Source organism: Girardinichthys multiradiatus, chromosome 9 (assembly GCF_021462225.1).
Source record: "Girardinichthys multiradiatus isolate DD_20200921_A chromosome 9, DD_fGirMul_XY1, whole genome shotgun sequence".
Taxonomy (NCBI): domain Eukaryota; kingdom Metazoa; phylum Chordata; class Actinopteri; order Cyprinodontiformes; family Goodeidae; genus Girardinichthys; species Girardinichthys multiradiatus.
The window spans coordinates 13,802,378-13,824,054 of record NC_061802.1 but is presented as its reverse complement, the minus strand read 5'-3'; the positions used below and the strand labels follow the sequence as shown (position 1 = coordinate 13,824,054).

General features: G+C 37.3%; 2 protein-coding genes across 2 annotated transcripts; one reads left to right on the top strand and one right to left on the bottom strand.

Moving 5' to 3' along the window:
- The first annotated feature begins 750 nt into the window (after positions 1-750).
- On the top strand, positions 751-2,889 carry rgs2 (regulator of G protein signaling 2). The gene is made up of 5 exons (XM_047375375.1): positions 751-893; positions 978-1,064; positions 1,430-1,491; positions 1,711-1,877; positions 1,987-2,889. Exons 1-5 carry the CDS (start codon positions 799-801, stop codon positions 2,179-2,181), a joined length of 606 nt encoding a protein of 201 aa, XP_047231331.1. The 5' UTR covers positions 751-798; the 3' UTR covers positions 2,182-2,889.
- Positions 2,890-7,028: 4,139 nt separating this feature from the next.
- uchl5 (ubiquitin carboxyl-terminal hydrolase L5) lies at positions 7,029-18,322 on the bottom strand. The gene is made up of 11 exons (XM_047375926.1): positions 17,915-18,322; positions 17,464-17,527; positions 17,279-17,384; positions 12,212-12,337; positions 12,010-12,071; positions 11,546-11,676; positions 11,291-11,354; positions 11,100-11,202; positions 8,984-9,097; positions 8,751-8,849; positions 7,029-8,281 (listed from the first exon to the last, which is right to left on the bottom strand). The coding sequence occupies exons 1-11, from the start codon at positions 17,988-17,990 to the stop codon at positions 8,237-8,239; spliced, it is 990 nt and encodes a 329-aa protein (XP_047231882.1). The 5' UTR covers positions 17,991-18,322; the 3' UTR covers positions 7,029-8,236.
- Between the last annotated feature and the right edge of the window lie 3,355 nt (positions 18,323-21,677).

Below are 21,677 nucleotides of genomic sequence, written 5' to 3'. Positions count from 1 at the left end.
AATCCAATAAATCTAACTACGTAACATTTTCCATATGTTTTTTGCCCACATATTAAGAATCAAATTAATAACTTTTAACACCTTTTTTATGCCTAAAACCAAACAGTCCAATATCTAAACAAATGTTTTAAACACTAATCTACGATAAATGTCAAGTATTATCCTGTCTAAAGCATACATACCTATTTTATCCATCCTATCTTGAAAGGTGTGAGGATATTGCGTCATATTTGTACCAACTGGTCATAAAACAGCATACCATTACAACAACGTCAGGAGGCTTCACGCTCCCACACCCTGTGTGAGTAATTCATTACAAACTAGAACTGCAGGTAGTGTTTCAGGTGTTCGAATTAATCTGTTTTAAAGAACAAATAGTGAAAAAAGAAGAATGCAGACCATCTTGAAAAAGAACACTTTTTTGGCACAACCTGCTAAAGTTTTTTCAAAATTGATTGAGAACTTTTCATTAAGACAAAAAAAGTACTGTAGAAAATATGAGTTAAGACATTACTCTTGCATATACTTTTTTTTTAGAAACAATATGGTTGCCATGTATTTCACATTTTGACCCAGCTCTTAATTTTGGAAACCAGCAGCATATTCAGAGAGAATGTTTATGCAGTGACAGCCTCTCCTCTGCCTCAGGCAAAGTCCCAGGCAGAGGCATACCAGGGTCCATTTAGAGCCAATCAGGTTAAAGCCACCTCCCATTCGTCATGCATGGGTTCCTGGCCAGAGCAAAAAAGTATAAAGCAGCCTCTCAAGCCAAGAGTAAGAAGGAGACAAGACTAAACCATGAGAGAGAAGCTCAGCAGCATGTCGTCACAAAACATGGCTCCTACTGACTGCATGAAACCCAGTGACCTCTCTGCAGAGAAAAAGGGGATAAAGTAAGTGAAGCATTCTGTGACCTATTCCTGTTCTTAATGAAATTTTACTTAAAGAAAATACTGATAAATTGTACTTTTTAATAGGAGGAAAAACTGGAGAAACAGAATAAGATTTCTGTGGACAAACTCTTCCAAGTCGATTCTGCGTCCAATGAAAAACAGGTCGTACAGGTAGGATGGCAATTTTTATATGTGTATACATATATTGTGGATTTATTCTCAAATAAATGTTATATATTTATCAAAATTTGGTTTTGGGCACATTTTTACACATAACCATGTTTCAATATGAAATACTATTTCAATTTCAAAAATAACTAATTAGATTCAAAATGAAAGACATCAAAGTGTGCAGTAGAGCTAAACAAGCTGCAAAAAGGACCGTAAGGCTATGCAACGACTGAATAACCAGTCAGTTGTCCCTAGTATTATTTTAGGTGCGGTAGTCAATTGCAAGAATTTACAGTGGCAGTACAAAAGTGATAGCTGTCTTGGCTATAATTATCTCTTACAAAAGCTCTGTTCTCTACCCTCAGGCCAGGTGTTGATGACGTGAATCAATGGGAACAGTCACTTGACAAACTACTCGCCCATAAATGTAAGTATCATTCATCCGACTGCTGCAGCAGTCTTACATAAAAAAGCGTCTCAAAGGTCACACTAACTGGGAGCTGAATAAAGGCAGTTTATTGGCCTCAATAAACTTAAACTCGTAATTACTTTGCACTTACTTTACCTTCCATTAATGGGCAAAGAGCCTAAGAAAGACACTAGGGCCCATCTCACAACCCTCATCTTCTGTTCCTTCCTCCCACAGATGGGAAAGCTGCCTTCCGTATCTTTTTGAAGTCTGAGTTCTGTGAGGAGAACATAGAATTTTGGACGACGTGTGAGAACTACAAGACCCTCACGTCACAAAAAGATCTGGTGTCCAAGGCCAACACCATCTACGAGGAGTTCATTAAAAGTGAAGCTCCAAAGGAGGTAACAAAATTAGCTTTTTGAGGAGCTGATTTTTATCTCATATTATATTATTTGTGGTATTTTGCTTGAGAATATGAAATGCTTAGTATTTCTTTTTCTTTTGCCACAGATCAACCTGGATTTCAACACAAAAAATGCTATTGAGCAAAGTTTAAATGCACCCACCGCCACAACCTTCCAGGCTGCTCAGAAGAAAATCTACAGCTTGATGGAGAACAACTCATACCCCAGGTTTATCAACTCAGACCTCTACAAAGAACTGTGTGCAGTTGCCAGTGGAAAGAGCAAGCTCATAAAGTACTAGTCAAACTGCACACCCACTCCTGAAGTCATTTGTTTACCGCTGGACTGTGAGTTGAGTGCAGATGATATTCATTCCCGGTGCTGCATCAGGATAACAGACCTGAATGCAAATTCTGAGCATAAACAGCAGCGGTGAGGGTGGAAAATGCAAAGTAAAGTCATTTTTGGACTGTCCTACTGTGTGATTTCAACAAGGAAGCTGTGAGGGTAATATGAATATGCTGTAGGAAGTACTTTTACAAGATAGGATTAAGGTTACATTTTTATCACTGGGCTGTTACCCATATTTTGTTCGGTATACCGTTACAATCTTATGCCTTTTTAAGTTTTATGCAATGATACACTTCCAACAGAATAATGTAGAGTTGTTGCATCAGAACTGAGAAGGTAAACAACATTGAACTGTGCATCTCTGCTCTTATCAAACCGACAGCACTGTAAGAATGTACTTTTGGTCGAAATCCACGGAAAGACTTTGTACAGGAGTCTTACGCTTCCCATGTAACCAAGCATTTTTCTTTTGTTTTGCTGCATTCGCACTTGTTTACAGAAGATGTGCAAGTTTAATATGTATGACACTGTCTACTGTTTTCACTGCAAATGACTTTGAGAATGTAAAAACTGTGATCCTGTACTAGATATTTCATGTATATTTAAGCTTTGGGCAGCTGGCCTGCCTGTGATATAAAATGTTTTCTTAATGCTTTAACCCTCTAATGTGGTTCTTTATCGATTAAGTGCAAAACTAAATATTAAAGCTAGATATATCTAAATATTAGTAACTTTCAGATTTACTGTAAGAGTATTCACCCACGTTAAGATTGTTCTAGTAAACTATTTCATTGTTTTTGTGCACATATACATGGTTTGCACATTGATTTAACCAAAGTTTTTGGCAATAAAGAGGTAGATTTAGATACAAAAATAACTTATTTAAACTTGTATCAAATATTAGATAGGCAAAAGATATCACATTCATTATTTATTATTCCATCAGGTGCCATTGATGCCATGTAATGATTTCAAAGTGCAATATCCACCTTTTAAAAATAATGCACTTTTGCGGCTGTGAACTCGTCTTAAAAAACTACTACTTCTGTTACTTGCCTTCCTAAAGTATTCAAACTTCTTTAACCAGCTCATATTTGATCATGTTTGTGGAGTACATGAGTAATTGTAGTCCTGTCAACAGCTGTGAATCTTTGCAGCTCCTCCAGAGTTACCATGGACCTCTTGGCTGCTTCTCTGATGAACCCTTTCCGTGTCCCCTGTCAGTTTAGGCAGACATCGATGTCTTGGTAGGGAGCCAGTTGTGCAACACTCTGTCCATTTTTAGAGTAGGGATTGAACAGAGCTATGTGAGATGCTTAAAGCTTTGGAAATTATTTTGTTGGGACCCACAGCCATGGATTTCAACATGAAAACTCTGGTACAAACTTTTCTGAAACTTTCAAAATAAATGGCATTTAACCGACTTCCAGCACAACTTTTGAAGTGGAAAGGGGGGTAACAGCGGACTTCCCATGATGCCACTGCCCGTATAAAACCCCCACCTTTCCAATGGTCCTTTCTCTTCCACGCCGGTGATCATTGGGACAGGGGAGGCAGCGCGCTAATGTCTCTTTGCTGGCAAACAGACATAAACTCTTCAAACTGGATCCAAGGGTGTCATAAGATTACGCGATCATATGCACTGAGTTAAGTACGAGTGAATCACTGTTTGTGTATCCGGTATTCATTCATAAAAAAGGGAAATTAAGGTATAAGCATTTTGCTTGACTTTTTCTCTGAGGCCTGCAGAAGCAAGCTGTGTTCCAGAGAATTCCCCAGTAGAGACGTTGTCTCTACGAAGCCGAGTGGAGCGGTTTTCCCAGTATGCGCTTAAACCCTTTTTTTGACGGTATTTTAAAGGTATATGTTTGATTCTGGTGCTAAGCTATCAGCTTCTTTTGTTAGCTTTCACTGCTAACAGCTTAGAACATGTGCTTGCCTGCTAAAGAATATTTACCCAGAAAGGTTGTTAGTTTTCAATGTAGTAAATAATAGTCCCTAAACATTATTTTACTAAACTTGATAACTAAGTAAACACCATTAAGCCCCAATTTCTCCAGAAAGATTTGGCTCTTTTTCAAAATATTTCCTCAAATATTTTACCACTTCCTTAATAATATTTCTTTGAATATTATTTTAATAAATAAAGGCATCTAATGAGACACCATTGAGAATTAGTCATCCAGAAGATTGGTTTTATTCAGCAGATCATTATTTAAAACTTTATTTTATTAAAATATTTTATCTGATCTTGCATTGTGAATGGTTGTCTAAATGTTTGCTGATTATTGCCTAAGTTGGTCCCAAAACTAACTTAACTTCACTTCCAGATTCTTCAAGATAATCCTTGGTTCTCAAACATAAATAACATTGCATGGTAATGTTGCATCACTCTTTTGGTCATGGTTCTCAATCATCTTTGATCAACTTGTTTATATTGTACATAGCCCATTAGTCTTTGTTATTCTTTAATTCTGCTTGGTAGTTTAGTTGGATTATTTTAGCATAGTAAAGAGTTTGTTGATTGAAATATGTTTGACTTTGAGTTGACTTATTTTTGTTAATAAATTCTTGTATTTTAAGAAATTGTGTGAATTCATTCCATGTGTGCAGAGTTTATGCTGTTCAATAATGTCAGACCTTGGCTCACACCTTTCTATTTTGTCCTAATACCATCGCCTTACTGGACTGGTATTCACAGGACAACCCTTAACAGACTGAAATATTATTTGATAAAATATTAAAATATTAATATTAAATAATATTCTCAGATTCATAATCACAACAGTTTTATAACCTAACTCTGCATTAAGCTTTTCTATAACTTTATACCTGACCTGTCTGCTGTGTTCCTGGGCAAACCTCAGAGGCCTTCACAGAACAGCTGTATTTATACTGAGATTAAATTACACACAGGTAGACTATAGTTACTAATTACATAAGTTTTATCTTGGGGTATTAGAGTAAAGGCGGTTGTATACAAATGTATGCAAAAATGTCCAGATTGTCCTTTGCTTAAAAACACATTTATCATTTGCTCCACAACTATACACCATTTTCTTTTATTGTTTAGCATAAAATCCCAGTGAAATACATGAAGTTTGATTTTGTAATGTTACATACACTGAAAAATCACAGGGGATATAAATATGTCTGCAAGACACTGTTTGGAAATTGATGCTGATCTGTTAATTTTAGTGGAAAATTCTCAAGGTGTCATGCAGTGTTCCAGGAAATTCTTATCGCCGTCATTGTACTTAAATTAGAAGTAATTAAATGCTATGTATTTTTAACTGTGACCAAAGGACAAAGGTATGCAGTGTACACAGGTATTAGAAACTGTTTGCACGATGTTAAGTCACACAACATTCCTTATCATTTTAAAATGCTACAACCTTCTTTGTTCTAATAACAATAACTACCGTGTTTAAAGTCAGTGGAGAAGAGATAGCACCGCGGATCCTACTCCTGTCGGCTGTTTGTCTGCGTTCACAGAGGCTGTGGACTCACTGTAGCAGTTGACAGCAGCCAGGACACAAAGATGCTGCTCCTGACACCGTCTGCTCCCCTCTCAGACCTGTGCCCTGCTGCCATAACGTGAAAAGATGTACGATATGTTCTGTGTACCTGCAGCTGAGAGAAGTCAATTTTAAGACCTGTGTCAATAAAAGCAGGTGTGGTCAACTGAGTAAATGTGCACATTTGACAGTCAAAAAAGATGGGTTTCTTATATTTATATAATTACTGCAGATTTAAAATGAAGATTTTGAAAACTTTTTAATGTTTAAGATTGTGATTTCTGCTTTTCACGATATTTGAGCTTAGGTTACAGGTTAGGTTACATTAATTTTACTCTGATTTACGTAAAAACGCCTAAAGCTTAAAGACTTTGTCTAAACAAAACTGTTTTTAGTGATCGGCCTGTTCAACTCTAATAAACTTTCCTTGACCCTCAAAGTAGGCATAACATATACACATTCCGCTACGCTGCTCTTGCTATTTAGGACTTTATTCTTTTTCGTAGCATCTGTAGTCACCATCTGCAGTACTTCATTTTGTAGTCAAACACAAACATTACAACAAGAAAAATAAACCCACAATTATTGGATTTAATAAAGAACTGAACTGTGGTGGCTAGGGTATGAAAACAAAGTCTGCTGAACAGAATACTTGTTGATTTAGTTGCTAATCCACGTGCAGTGACAGAATAATAAAACAGAGATGATCTTTTTTCCACTCGGCTGGTAGTAAGACCAATGAGGTTTTCATTTGTTGCCATGCATGAACCTGGCAACAGACTCCTGGGATCTGGTCCAACAAGTACTCAAGGTACATATGTAAACTCTGGATCTAAAATTAGAAACAGGCCACGTCTTACTTTGGTCAGCAGACTGCAGATGCGTCAGAATGCACACAGGCTTTTTGATGCACGCTCTGTTCAAGAGCAGGTATTTAAGCAAATAAGAGTCTTCTCAGTAGGTTTCCATTAGTATGTTGATTTGAATGGAGGAAAAGAGAAGACTAAATAAGAACAGGTTCAAAACAACATACAGTATTTCTAAATCTAAACAATACAAAATGGTGTGCTCGTCATTCTTTGAGCTGGTTTTTGTTTCAGAGAACTATTATGTGCATATCCTCACTCCGCTTGGATTCTTTTGCAAAGTTGTGGAAGCCTGAGTTTGAACCATAGGACAATTACATATATCATCTTAAATCATATGAAACTAAAACTGCAATGTCATATTTTGCTCAAAACTAACAATTGCAACAAAGTAATCTCAGTAGTCACAAATGTCATTTTAAATATTTTAATTAAAGTTTTTTATTGGATTATTTAAATACAGCTACTGCTGGTTACCATATGGCAGCATATACAGGTGCAGCTCCAATTAAAATATCAAATCATTTGATCCATCATCAAACATCCTTAGCCGTTTTATTTCACTAAACTGAAAAAATGTCCTGTATCATAGATCTATCAGTGATGTAGTTCAAGACTTCATTTTTGTTCATTTTGACCATTTAGTTTGCAACTAATGAAAACCCAAATAAAGTTTCTCAAATAATGTTACATAGAAAATGTGCAGAACATTTTCATTACATGGTAAACTGCAGCTCTGTTCAAAAGGTATGTCAGTGTACTGTAGTGCATGTACTCAATACGTGCTCAGGGCTTCTTTTGCATCAATTGCTGCATCAATTGCAAAGAGTGCGTAATTTCAGTCCTTTTCCCCCTTAACCCAGGTAAGGGCAATCCTATAAAGGCTGTGGTTACCCGTTACTTGTGCACTTTTTTCTTTCACTCGTGTTCACCACTGGCACTTTCAAAAAGTATAACAATCATTATCCAAAATGAATCAGCCTTTGCTTGATGCTGTACTAATGACATGTAAATCTCATCCTAATGATTGACTGCTGTGTAAAATAAATACTTTTACACAGCATTGTAAAAGTATTTTATTTTAATCATGTAGACTTACTGAGCTGTCCTGGGCACTTTCAAAATGTAATGCTTCCAGCTGTTACAGTGCTTCGACCATAGGTCGCAGTAAAGACCCAAGTCCGGCTAAACAGCGGGGGAATGTGAAAATCTCTAGCCAGAATTAAAACATAAAACAAAGAGGTGAGTGAAGATGAAAATGAAATGTCTGAAAACAAACACCTCACAAACATCTAGACATTTTATTATGAAAATAGACAGAACAAAATACGACCACATTTTTCCTTCAGACATGCATTAGCGCTAATAAAACACACGGAGACAGCGTTTTGTCAGACAGTCTTTGTGCTACAGCTGCAGTGCAGTTCTTTCTGAATAATTCACAGGAAGCCACAGTGTGCGAGTGCTGCAGGCTGTCATGCTTGCTCTTATGAAGAAAACTGGTGAAGTACAGAATCTGAACTTGGCTCACAGATGAATGAGTGACTGGTGTTCAGGATGATTGCGTGCTTATGTCTGATCAGAACCTCCTCTGGTAAAGTGATTTTGTTGGTGGTGGTGTTCACTTGGCCTCCTGAGCCTTTTTAGCACTTTGTTTCTCTTTTGCCTGTTGAGAAAAAACCACACACACCATGGCGTTTAGATTGGTACAGTATCCATGTGTTAAAACAAAAAAAAAAAAGAACTTTACATATTATTAAGCCCTTTCTTACAAATTAACCTATTTCACATGTGAAAGTAAAGTAAATTGCTCACCAATGATGCCCTCTAGTGTACAAAACAACAACTGAAGCATTGGTTTATAATAATGTCAATTAGAACTTTTCATGAAAGGAGTGCCTTATCAAAATGGTAATTATATTCCCTTTAAAAACCTCTTTTCTTTGCTGGAAAATAATTATCTTTCATTCACAGCCCACAAAAATGACCTGCAGGTTGCACCGCGATAGCTCATTAAATTAATTTGCATGCTTAATGGAGGACGTTTTGAAATGTCAAGGTACTTATGTTCTCAGCCTCTGTGCACTCAGAGTCGATGAGGCTGTGGAAAACTGCAAAAAGGAGAAAAATGTTACCTTTTCCACCAAAGGTATTAGCTGCTGGTACTCTGCCAATGTCTTCAGTAGCTCCATGATGAAGGGAAGGTAGTTGTGCTTTCGTCGAATATTTTCAACCTGCAAGAAACCAGAATTCAAACAAGATGTGTAATGGGTATGAACTATTTACTTTACCAGATGAATACAAATAAAACAAAGCTTCACATTCATGAATGACCTTGTGTTGTTTGGCTAGTTTAATTGTGATCTACCTTATATCTTTTAAGCTTTTGATTTTCCTCCTCAATAAGCAGCTGGTACTTGGCGATCTCTGACTGGATGGAGCTAAGAAACGTGCTGCTCTGGTCGGTGTCCATGGGCTCATCCTGAAAATAGAGTGATAAAATGTATTTCAAAAAATATTAAATGAAATCATTAAAAGAAATACACGATTTTAACAGTCTCTGGGATCCAGCCCTATCTTCTTCACAGACTGATTTCTACCATACTTGGGGACTGTTTCAAAAGATGTTTACCACTTTGGTAAAGCCAGCATAAACAATATGTAAACACTACTTTTGCTGACCTCTAGTGGTAAGCCCAGAAATCCAAAGCTCATTTCCCGTCTTAGTTGAATAAAAATGTCTTCATTTACGGTTGGATTTAAAACTAATACCTTTGTCAAGGAGCCTGTAGCACCTTTTTTATTTGATGAATGTATTACATTTGATAGTTAAATTAAAACTAAATTCACACAATTGAGTTCGTATGGATTATAGCCCAGACAAAAGAATACTGTAGATCAAAAATCCAGAATGGCAGGTGTGACCTTAAAGAAAGCATTAAGTATTTATCAGCTACTGTTTTATGTAACATGTATGCAATTACTGTATTTTCAGCTTATCCTTTATCACTTGAGTTTTTTTCTTATGCTACTAATATTTATTTAATTGTATATACTACTGCATTATAACATGATTTTACTGTCAAAATAGAGCTGTGCAATTAATCACATTTATTGTTGAAATTCAATTTGTGCTAAAATTACAAAAAAAAAACAAAAAAAACAGCGTAATTGTTATTCCTAATGGTTTTTAAATATTATTTAGGCCATTTGTACTTTGAAAATATGCTCTTAATTTGCAACGAATCTTGTCCGAAGAACACTTTCCTCCCTCTCGGAGACAGAATCCACTTGCTGAAGTTCAGTGTTTTGAAAAGTCAGCAAAAGTGAAAGTGAGGTGGGAACCAGTGGCAAAATGTCCCCATGGCGGGTATAAAGTGACACAAAGTCATTATATATACCCTGCGGTAAACAGCGTCATTTCATAAGTCAGGAATGCAATGACTCAAACTGCAAAGGTACAACATGGAGAAGGGGCTAAATGATCAGCACTCAAAGTAAGCAGCAGCAGCAGAAGCATTAAGCAGAGATTTGCAACTCTTAGGTGTTTGAAGTGCTCTGAACCTAAAGTTTAAACTTGAGGAACTACTTGCAACTAATACAGAAACTGAACGAAATTCATTAGATATATTTGGTCTAAATTAAGGTACATGAGACGATATTCCATTAGCTTAATGTAGTAAATGTGAGAGAATTGGTCTGGTCAAGCTAAATTATTTATTTATAATACGTTGTGACAATATTTTATGTTCTTATTTATTCATTTTGTAATTCTAATGTTTTTTGTTTATTTATCTACAGTTGAGATTTTTTTTCCCAATATTTCATGTTTAAGGCTATTCCTTGTGCTTTAAGATAAAAACTGCAATGTTTTTCCAACCCCAATGAATAAAATGTTTAAATAATTGTTATTTTAATATTGATAAAATATTATTGCTATTATATTTTTTCCATAATTAAGCAGTCCTAAGTCAAACCCACATCACAATTCCTGTTCCTGGCTACAATGGCTAGTAAAACAACAGGCAATTGTCCTATCCCCCTTACATGACATCTTTTTGGAGTGACGAGGCACTCTGAACAACCCACATCCTTCATTATGAGTATGAACAGGCTACAGCTTACTGAGTGCGCAAGTTATGTATGCATAACTGCTGTTTGCTCTAATGTCCAAAACTATTTTCTCCAAACGGAAACAAAAAAGATGAACTTAGTCATTTTGGAAGATGTCAAACATTCAATAACTACAAATTCCCTTAGTTTTATTAATAAATATCATGTTGGGTCTTTAGTTGGTTGTTTTATCTATAATGACTTAAATGTTTTGATTAAGCAAAATAATTATGTTTAACCTCTAATTTCATTAAAACAGTGGCTGTCGTCTAAAAAACATGTTATATAATGAGCTCGTCAATGATAAGACCCTTTAACATTTGCAGCCTTCAAATCAGAAAAGTGTAATATTATTTCTCATTGCAACTTACCTCTGTGAGCTGAGCCTGGAGCTCTGCAATTTTCTTCTCATAAACCATCTTTCTGTCAGATACGATGGCCATCAGGTTGAATCGGATCTCTCCTTCACTGTACCTGAAGAAGGAAACGAGTGTGTACAAATCAACCTGAGATTTATGTAAAAATATAAATATATATACCTATATTTACATGTATTGATTACTTTTGTATTCTCTTCTCAATCACTGGGCGAACTGCACTGATCCAGTCATCCTGGTTGCAGGTTCCTGTGACAAAATTTTGAGATCTATGAAAATCTGCTGTTTCCATAAGCGTGCACAGTACATCACCTTGAAATAAAGAGTTTGGCCAAGCAAAGGATAATCAGGATCTCATGTTTAGAAATTAAAATTTTTTTTTACAACATGTACAGAAACTTTAAATGTGAAATATTTAGAGACAAAATTATTCCGATTACCCAAGTCAATTGGACCTTCCCGAAGCCCATCCAGTTCATACAGTCTGCCGTTCACAGGAACATAACTCACAAAGTGAAAGGCATCTTCATCCTTTGCTGAAGACTTTGCATCAAATTCAAACATCTGCTGTCTTCAAAACATATAAAAACCCAGTCAAAAGATAATCATGTGACAAATCCTAATGTTAGAGACAAATAAAACAAACATAAGGCAAAATAAATTAAAACCTTGTTTCTGTAAAGTATAAGAATCAACTGCTGGAAAAGGGTCTTTTTTTGTCATTAGATTGGAAAAATGAACAAACCCTGTTTTTTTTTTTTTACTGACTTGTTTTAGAATAACAAACATCAAATGAATTTACTAGATTTACCAGTTAATAAACAAAGTTACAAACAACTAAAAATAAGTAGCAAGCAGGCAAACGGAACTTCTCCAACTTGGAACGACATGAGCAAATGCTCACCTAGCAAAGCTGTTGTGAACTTGACGGATCACTTCGGAGTTGCTGAGAGCCAAACCCTTCATCTGTGGAGCGAATGAAGAAGATTTTAAAACCAACAGTGAAACCATGGCCTTACAAATGCAGAGGTGGAGAGAGAGCGATACACAAGTTGTGTTGTTTATCCCTTCAGTGCAGCAAGTATACAAAAATACCCTTTACGTACAGCTCCATCAAAACTCAGTGAAAACTCTCTGAACTCTGTCAGTGTGTCTCCCAGCAACATGTCAGGATGGGAGCAGTTGAGCAGAACACTGATGATCGCCTGGGTGGCACATGCATTGTTTATGACCTGAAAATAGCACACAGAGTATTAATTATAGATGTTTGAAAGCACACAGAGTACATCCACTGATTAACAATAATAAGGATCTGCAGCATCCTCACACTTTTTTGATGGTAGTGGACTTAAGTGTCACATTAGGCTTAGTCAGTTAAGAAATAAATAAAAAATACTAACATTTAAAACTTAACAGCTTTACTTAAGAAATCATTGGTAGTAAATATCATTTCTGATGTGTAAGCATTTTAAATAAACTGCTCCATACAAATGGTTTTCTCTGTAGTAACTTAGGTACTCCTGAATGAAAAGATGAGAAACAACAGATAAACTGACTGAAATCAACATTTAAATATTTATATATTATGAACTAAACTGTAAGGTAAAAAAAAAAAAAACTGTTTGATTTTAGCAACAGCCAGCTATGGAAGACTGATCCTGCCATAATTAGGAATATATACAGAAATAAATAAATGACTCCCTCTCTATCTCTTTACTTTTTTATATTCATTACCACCCAAACATATTTAAAACATATTTTCTTTCCTCAAAAATATATTATTTTTCAAATTATTTTACTGTCCTTTTATTTCTTAAGCACTGGTATATTTTCTCCTCTAATATATGCCAGTTGTATTTTTTTTTTTTTAAGAAATCACATGAATTCCACATGAAATAAAACATATAAACTTTATATAAACTGAACTCTTGATCAGGACAGAAATCATCTTTAAATGACTGTTTACTTTAAAAAGATTATTAATATGGTGATAAATATTGCCCATATTTACCAGGCTTTATTTCTGACAAATGTACAGGTCCTTCTCAAAATATTAGCATATTGTGAAAAAGTTCATTATTTTCCATAATGTCGTGATGAAAATGTAACATTCATATATTTTAGATTCATTGCACACTAACTGAAATATTTCAGGTCTTTTATTGTCTTAATACGGATGATTTTGGCATACAGCTCATGAAAACCCAAAATTCCTATCTCACAAAATTAGAATATTTCATCCAACCAATAAAAGAAAAGTGTTTTTAATACAAAAAACGTCAACCTTCAAATAATCATGTACAGTTATGCACTCAATACTTGGTCAGGAATCCTTTTGCAGAAATGACTGCTTCAATGCGGCGTGACATGGAGGCAATCAGCCTGTGGCACTGCTGAGGTCTTATGGAGGCCCAGGATGCTTCGATAGCGGCCTTTAGCTCATCCAGAGTGTTGGGTCTTGAGTCTCTCAACGTTCTCTTCACAATATCCCACAGATTCTCTATGGGGTTCAGGTCAGGAGAGTTGGCAGGCCAATTGAGCACAGTGATACCATGGTCAGTAAACCATTTACCAGTGGTTTTGGCACTGTGAGCAGGTGCCAGGTTGTGCTGAAAAATGAAATCTTCATCTCCATAAAGCTTTTCAGCAGATGGAAGCATGAAGTGCTCCAAAATCTCCTGATAGCTAGCTGCATTGACCCTGCCCTTGATAAAACACAGTGGACCAACACCAGCAGCTGACACGGCACCCCGGACCATCACTGACTGTGGGTACTTGACACTGGACTTCTGGCATTTTGGCATTTCCTTCTCCCCAGTCTTCCTCCAGACTCTGGCACCTTGATTTCCAAATGACATGCAGAATTTGCTTTCATCCGAAAAAAGTACTTTGGACCACTGAGCAACAGTCCAGGGCTGCTTCTCTGTAGCCCAGGTCAGGCGCTTCTGCTGCTGTTTCTGGTTCAAAAGTGGCTTGACCTGGGGAATGAGGCACCTGTAGCCCATTTCCTGCACACGCCTGTGCACGGTGGCTCTGGATGTTTCTACTTCAGACTCAGTCCACTGCTTCCGCAGGTCCCCCAAGGTCTGGAATCGGCCCTTCTCCACAATCTTCCTCAGGGTCCGGTCACCTCTTCTCGTTGTGCAGCGTTTTCTGCCACACTTTTTCCTTCCCACAGACTTCCCACTGAGGTGCCTTGATACAGCACTCTGGGAACAGCCTATTCGTTCAAAAATTTATTTCTGTGTCTTACCCTCTTGCTTGAGGGTGTCAATAGTGGCCTTCTGGACAGCAGTCAGGTCGGCAGTCTTACCCATGATTGGGTTTTGAGTGATGAACCAGGCTGGGAGTTTTAAAGGCCTCAGGAATCTTTTGCAGGTGTTTAGAGTTAACTCGTTGATTCAGATGATTAGGTTCATAGCTCATTTAGAGACCCTTTTAATGATATGCTAATTTTGTGAGATAGGAATTTTGGGTTTTCATGAGCTGTATGCCAAAATCATCCGTATTAAGACAATAAAAGACCTGAAATATTTCAGTTAGTGTGCAATGAATCTAAAATATATGAATGTTAAATTTTCATCATTACATTATGGAAAATAATAAACTTTATCACAATATGCTAATATTTTGAGAAGGACCTGTATTTATATCTGATTAATTGATCAATTATTGAATAAATCCCTTTTTTTTTTTATTTTGTTCCATTAAATAGCACACTAATTTATATTTCTAGCTACATTTGGGCCCAGTAGTTATCTTATAATCACTTATTTATTTCTGTATATATTCTTAATTATGGCAGAATTGGTCGTCCATACCCTCAGTGTTTCGGTATTCTGCTGACATTGAAGAGCAACAACGCCATGCCAAAGTTATCGCACTCCTTGAACAATCCCCTTTGTTTTTTGGGCGATTTTATGTAAAGTGGAAAGAAATTGAGACATGACTCAACATGTTTTTCAATTCAAAATGTAACAAGTGTAAGGTGCATTTTATATTAAGCAATCTCTGCTCTGTCACCCCTAAAAAAAGTGCAGTTCAACGAACTATCCTTGAAATTCACTTAATAAATGGAGCCCAAGTGGTTCTAATTTAATCTCAGTATATGTCCTGTGGAGGCCTCAGATATTTGTTAGACAACATTAGAGGACAAACTGCATCATGAAAACTAAGAAATGCACCAGACATGTCAGGGATAAAGTTATAGGGAAGATGAAAGCGGGGTTAGGTTATAACACAATAACCAATGCTTTGATCATCTCATAAAAACACGGTTTAATTCATTATCTGAAAACGTAAAGAGAAGTCACAACTGCAAAACTTCTAAGACAACAAAGTCCACTTAAACTGACAGGCTGGTCAAGGATATCATTCGTTGGAGATGCAAACAAGAGTCCCATGATATATCTGGAGGAACAGCAGTAATGCACAGCTTAGATTGAAGAATCTTTCGACAGAATAAGTATTAGTCATGTACTCCTTAAATCTGCCCTCTAGAGAAGAATCGCAGAAGAAGCCATAAATTGTCCTGTTTTTTGGCGTGCCACAGGCATGTAGAGAAGGCACAAAACCAGGCAGAAGTTATGAATGTGCCATGTGTGACAGAAGAATATAACCCTGAACACACAATCCCCACAGTAAAACATGGTGCTGGCAGCATGCACTGGAGATACTGTTCTTCACCAGGGACAGGGAAGCTGATCCGAATCAACGTAAAGATATACAGAACTAAATACAGGGCAATCCTGGAAGAAACCCCTTGAAGAAACAGAAAAAGACCTTAAGACTGGAGCAAGGTTAACCATCCAGCTATTTGATGACCCAAATGCTTTCCTTCCAATCTGACAGCTTGAGCTATCTTGCAAAAAAACTGTGAGAGCATATAGCTTCTAAGGCAATAAAAAGCATTATGTGACATTTTATGTCTGCAGCACAGCAGACTAAAGTTTTTTTTTAACAACTGTAGTAACTCCAGAAGACTCAGGTGGAGGCCTCAACAATCTCCTGGATCAAAGACTACCTGACAAACAGAAAACAGTTTGTGAGACTGAAGGGTTGTGAGTCTAACCAGGTAGTCAGCAGCACAGGAGCACCACAGGGGACTGTACTCTCACCATTCCTTTTCACTCTGTACACCTCAGACTTCCAGTAAAAGACAGACTCCTGTCATCTGCAGAAATACTCGGATGATTCTGCAGTCGTGTGGTGGATCAGAGATGGACAAGAAGCTGAGTACAGGAAGGCAGTGGACCGCTTTGTGGCATAGTGTGGAAACAATCATCTCATTTTGAACGTGACTAAAACAAAGGAGATTATTGTAGATTTGAAAAGAAACAGGAATAAGTCTAAAACTATTTCCATCATGGGAGAAGAGGTGGAGGTGGTGGAGGAGTATAAATACCTCGGTGTTCACCTGGACAACAGACTAGAGTGGAGATGCAACTGTGAAGCCATCTACAAGAAGGGACAGAGCAGACTGTACTTCTTGAGGAAGCTTAGGTCCTTTGGTGTTTGCAGCAAGATGCTGCATATTTTCTATAAGTCTGTTGTGGAGAGTGTGATCTCTTCTGCCATCATCTGCTGGGGAAGCAGCATCAGAGCCAGGGACTTAAAAAAGCTCAACAAGCTGATAAAAAAGGCTGCCTCTGTTTTGGGGACTCCTCTGGAACCTCTGGAGATCATTGTGGAAAGAAGGATTCTTCATAAAATGAAGAACATTATGGAGAACCCTGAGCATCCTCTTCATGAGACTGTCCTACAACAACAGAGTGTCTTCAGTCAGAGGCTTCTTCAGATCTGCTGTAAGACGGAGCGCTACAGGAGATCCTTCCTGCCCACAGCCATCAGCATCTACAACAGCTCTTTGAGGAAACCTTCATAATATGAGCTATAACAACATTTAATTTCCCTTTGGGATTAATAAAGTATTTTTGAATTGAATTGAGAAACCAATGAGAAAGCCAGTGTGCTACAGATATGTTTTGCAAGTTTTGCAATTATGCAGTGACTGCAAAACAAAAAATGGATAAACGCTTCACTTTCAAAGAAACAAAAGGAAGTGACTAGGAACTATTTTAAACAAAAGGAAGTGGAAACCTTGCATTTCTCTTAGTCATGGATTTGTTTAACCTTCACCAATGAGGTGTCATTTTAAAGCACAAAATTTGTACCTGTTTGGCAAAGAAAATGTGGTCAAGCCTTGAATCCTGGACAATCGATCCTGCTGGTTCTTCCCCTGGCTGCCACTTGAAGAGAAAAATCAACCCGTGGACTGGCCTGAAACATAACAGATTCATTAAACGGTCCGTCTTAAGAGAAGCCGTTCAAGAATGTAATGTAGCAAATATAAACATACTTCAGGTTCTCAAAGTTCTCCGGTTCCATACTCCATATCTCTTCAACCTGAGCTCCTTTGCAGCCTGGCAAATAAAAGGAAGCATTGATCTGTCATTTAAATTGCTAATAACAGTTGAGCTGAAAATGAAGTGCCTCTAATATACAGTCAGACAGCAAAGCCATGAAAAACAAAACTGTTACAATGACGGCTTGTTTTTACGCGCCGTAGTTTTTGAACGCTGAGTAATGCTAGCTATTTAGCTTTCCTAATGAAGTTATCTACTGCTTGCTAATTTTCCAAAGGAGCGATAATTAGATGGCATATCAAGATTCTCAGATAAGGATATATTGGTAACAATGAAGGGAATTTGGCACCAGCTAGAAATTAGCTTTGCAGCAACTAGCTCCTGCTGACGCATAGCCACATCACATTGAATGAGCTGCCAGCGTTTGCCCAGACAAACACTTACCGAAGCCTTTTATGAGCTCCGTGAACACTCCGGGGTCACTCTCCATCAGGCACCATTCTCCGGCGCTTCCAGACATTTCTCACCGTACAGTTAAACCTTCAGGGTGTATATATTTATCAAATGCTGACAGGTTAGCACTGCACACGCTAGCTGGGCTAATTAATTGTTGCACAGTGGACTCACTGCTATGCGGTGCATCGTGGGCTAGCTGGGTACGCGCGATTTGTTTTAGTGGATGCACCGGCGGAGGGATCCCCCAACTTTGAAAAAAATATGTCTTAGTTGTCGTTTAAAAAAATTATATAACACCCATGTTGTTTGGCAGTAAATATTTGTGAACACCAAATCGAAAATGCTTTATATTAGTATTTTAGCAGGTCAATTCAAGCTGCCTAAATCATGAATGTACATTTGTTACATCAAGCGGCATGTTTCAAGCGGTTATTTGTTCGTTTGTTAAAATGTAACTTTCTACAGCATATTATGTAACACAAAATAAGAGGGGGCGTTTAATACAGAACTGTCTGCCTGCACAGTCATAGGGGAACACTGCTGACTGTCCAACACAGTGACAGGTTAAGTTAAACGGTAAGTGCCAAAGATGTCTCATACAATTGGAAAGTTGAGTGGAAGAAAAACGTGTGGTAGAAAACTTGCACAAGGGTAACCACTGCCTAGGACAGGATGTCAACCTAAGACCACTAAAGAACTTGGATGACATTCACAAGACATGGGCTGTCACAGGAGTAAATGCTTCAAGATCCACCACTAACAGACGTATCGAAGACATGGGCTACAGCTGTCACGTTCTTTGTGTAAAACCCACTCCTGAAACAGTGGCAACGTCTGAAGAATCATACATTGGCTAAGATAAATATAGGACTGTATTGTTGCTGTGGGGAAGGGTCCTCTCTTCAACTGCAAATTTTGCATTTCATTTGGAAAATCAAGGTCCCAGAGTCAAGGAAGAGTGAAGATGCTGTTATTATTTGGCGAACCATATTGTCTGCTGGTGTTGCTCTACTATGTTTTATCTGGTCCAAAGTCAGAAAAGATGTCTACTAAGAAATTGTAGAGCACTTCATGCTTCATTCTGTTGAGAAGCTTTATGGAGATGCTGATTTTATTTTCGATATTGCCAAAAGTAGCAACACTGTGCTGGACACACCAGAAACCCTGTCCGACCTTAACTCAAGAGAACCTGTGTGATTTAGCTAAGAAAATGAGAAACATAGTAGAGGGTGACACGGGAGTGGATTTTCTCTCCTGTCCCATCCCGCTCCCACAGAAAAATGTCTTGTCCCATCCCAATCCCAGGCCAGCATAACAAAAAAAATCCTGTCCCGTCCCACTCCTGGTAAATTGACTCCCACTCCTGTGCCACTCCCATTTTTGTTTTCTTCATTTAGTCTTTTGGCAATTTCTTTCTTTGAAGGACCAGTTAGGTCCCTGTTTTTAGCTGTAGTAAAGGCCAGTTAAAGTAAAAATAATAATAATGAAGAAATAATAAAATATTAAACAAGGAAACAGACCATGTCTATCTTAGCTGAATAAACAAAATGTACATAGTTGTATTTTACTTATTTATTAAGTGACTGTTTCCTTTGAACAATGACATTACTTTTATGTTTCAAGTTGCTGAAACGAAAGAAAAATACACCTAGTAAGAGAACTGTACTTGTTGAACAAAAGGCCAAAAAGGCATTACCTTCACAATTTAGAAACTGTACCTCAACGGTTCACAGCCCTGGTCCTAAGGGACCCCTTCTCTGCAAGTTTTAGATGTGTGTCTGCTCCAGAACACCTGATTTAAATTCTGACATGACCTCCTATACAGGCATCAAGAATGGAGGGTCAAACTGGACAAAATTAATACAATAAAATCATCATAAAATAAATAAATGTTGTGAATGTCCCATAAGTGAAGTAAATGTAACACGAAATAAATGTAACATTAAATGTGCCATTAAATTAAAAGGTACCATTTATTTATTTAATACATCATTAGAAACAATAAATGTACCATTATATCATGAAATGGACTATTATGCAATTAAATATGCCACTGAATAATTAAGTATAATTTTAAAGACGACATGATGTAATTAGTGGTACACTTAATATTTAATGATGTATTAAATAAATTGTACATTTAATGGTACATTCAATTTTTTTTCTATTTCACAACATATTTATTTAATATCTTCCCTTGATGAAGCCTTTCTATACGGAGCCCGCGAGGGGACAAGGGGGGATTTTTTTCTTTTTTGTGTCCCCACGCAATAGTCTTTGCGTTATTTCGCAATACTTTGTGGGATAGTTTCCAAACCAGATAACTGCAAAATTGAAACAAACACTACACCCGTTTTGAGATTTATTGAGTTTTATTTTGAAATCAGCATTAAATAAAATTATCTTCAATCAGACTAAAAGACAGTTTTTATCCACAAGCTGTCAAACAAACTACTGAACTCTGGACCATAAAACTGCACGAAACCACATCTGTGACACTTTATTTCCTTATTACTGCTGCATGATGTGTACTTTGTTTTGTACGCCATTAGTGTTTTTGTTTTTATCGTGATTTGAACGGTTCTTCTTATCCTAAGCATTTCATCACATTGTTTACTGCGTGTTAACCTGCAAATGACAAATAAACCATATCAATGACATATCAGTGCTGTTTGTTTTATGAGCAGTTTGTCATCTGTGCTGTTGCTCCAAAATGCCGAATGCAAAAGTATTGAGTCGAGACGCAAAAGTAATAAATTTCCCCATGTCCCCTCACGGGCTTCCGTACCTTACCTCTTAAATCTTTAGAGCACATGCAGCAATTTTGTTGGTCAGATGAGACTTAACACATGTTGGTACTTTTGCTTTGATGAATGAAGAGACGCAGGGCTGATTTAATCCAGAATCTGCCTTACAAGTGTCCCTTAATCACTGGTGAACTTGATTACAACTAAACACGTTTTACAAGCAGCAGACTGCGTGTTAAAACCGCTACATTCAACTCTCCTGACTTTCCTGTCAGCTCTATGAGTTTAATAGATAAGTCCTTACTTCTGACTTTACGTTACAAATCCAATTTTACCACGTCCAGTTCTCCACCTGCGTTTGTTCCTTCCATCCTGAACGCAGGTGGAAAACATCGATCAGAAGCACTGTTGGCTTGTGGGTCGTGTAGTTCGTTTGACTCACATTATAGTATAGGCTTCTTGGAAAAAAACTACACAATGGCGGCGTCGATCCAAGTTTTGTTTTTCTGAAAGTTTATAACAAAGTCTCAGTTTACATTTCCAAAGACAATTGATCCTAGTTTATTTTCCCTCCTATTGCTTAGCTCCCGCTCCCGTTCATGTTTTATCCTGTACCGTCCCAATCACGTGATCTTTACTGAAGCTGTCTCTCGTCCCGCGGGTTTCCCGTGAGAATCCCGTGACCCGTGGGACTCCCGAAAAAATGTCAGCCTCTAAGACATAGAGCAGCCTGCTATTAGATCAACCAGGGGTTATTTAACACCTAAGTAGCCTTATCACCTCCATGCCACACCTCATTTATGCAGCACTTCCTGCAAAAGGAGCTGCAAATTTTAATACAAACTCTATGAAGTCTTATGAAAGACTAATTGTCACTTTTTGAATTGAATTACTGAAATAAATGAACTTTTCCACAAGTTTCTAATTCACTGAAATGCATTCTGATTTTAAAATATCAACAGAAAAAAATACACAGTTCCGAAAGACAGAAATGTGGACAAATG

Coding starts and splice junctions, on each gene's coding strand:
- rgs2 (XM_047375375.1), top strand. CDS start 799: ATGAGAGAGAAGCTCAGCAGCATGTCGTCACAAAACATGGCTCCTACT. Junction 894..977: donor GCAGAGAAAAAGGGGATAAA/GTAAGTGAAGCA, acceptor ACTTTTTAATAG/GAGGAAAAACTGGAGAAACA. Junction 1,492..1,710: donor CAAACTACTCGCCCATAAAT/GTAAGTATCATT, acceptor TTCCTCCCACAG/ATGGGAAAGCTGCCTTCCGT.
- uchl5 (XM_047375926.1), bottom strand. CDS start 17,990: ATGTCTGGAAGCGCCGGAGAATGGTGCCTGATGGAGAGTGACCCCGGA. Junction 8,850..8,983: donor AAAAGCTTAAAAGATATAAG/GTAGATCACAAT, acceptor GGTTTCTTGCAG/GTTGAAAATATTCGACGAAA. Junction 8,282..8,750: donor TAATACCTTTGGTGGAAAAG/GTAACATTTTTC, acceptor TTTTCTCAACAG/GCAAAAGAGAAACAAAGTGC.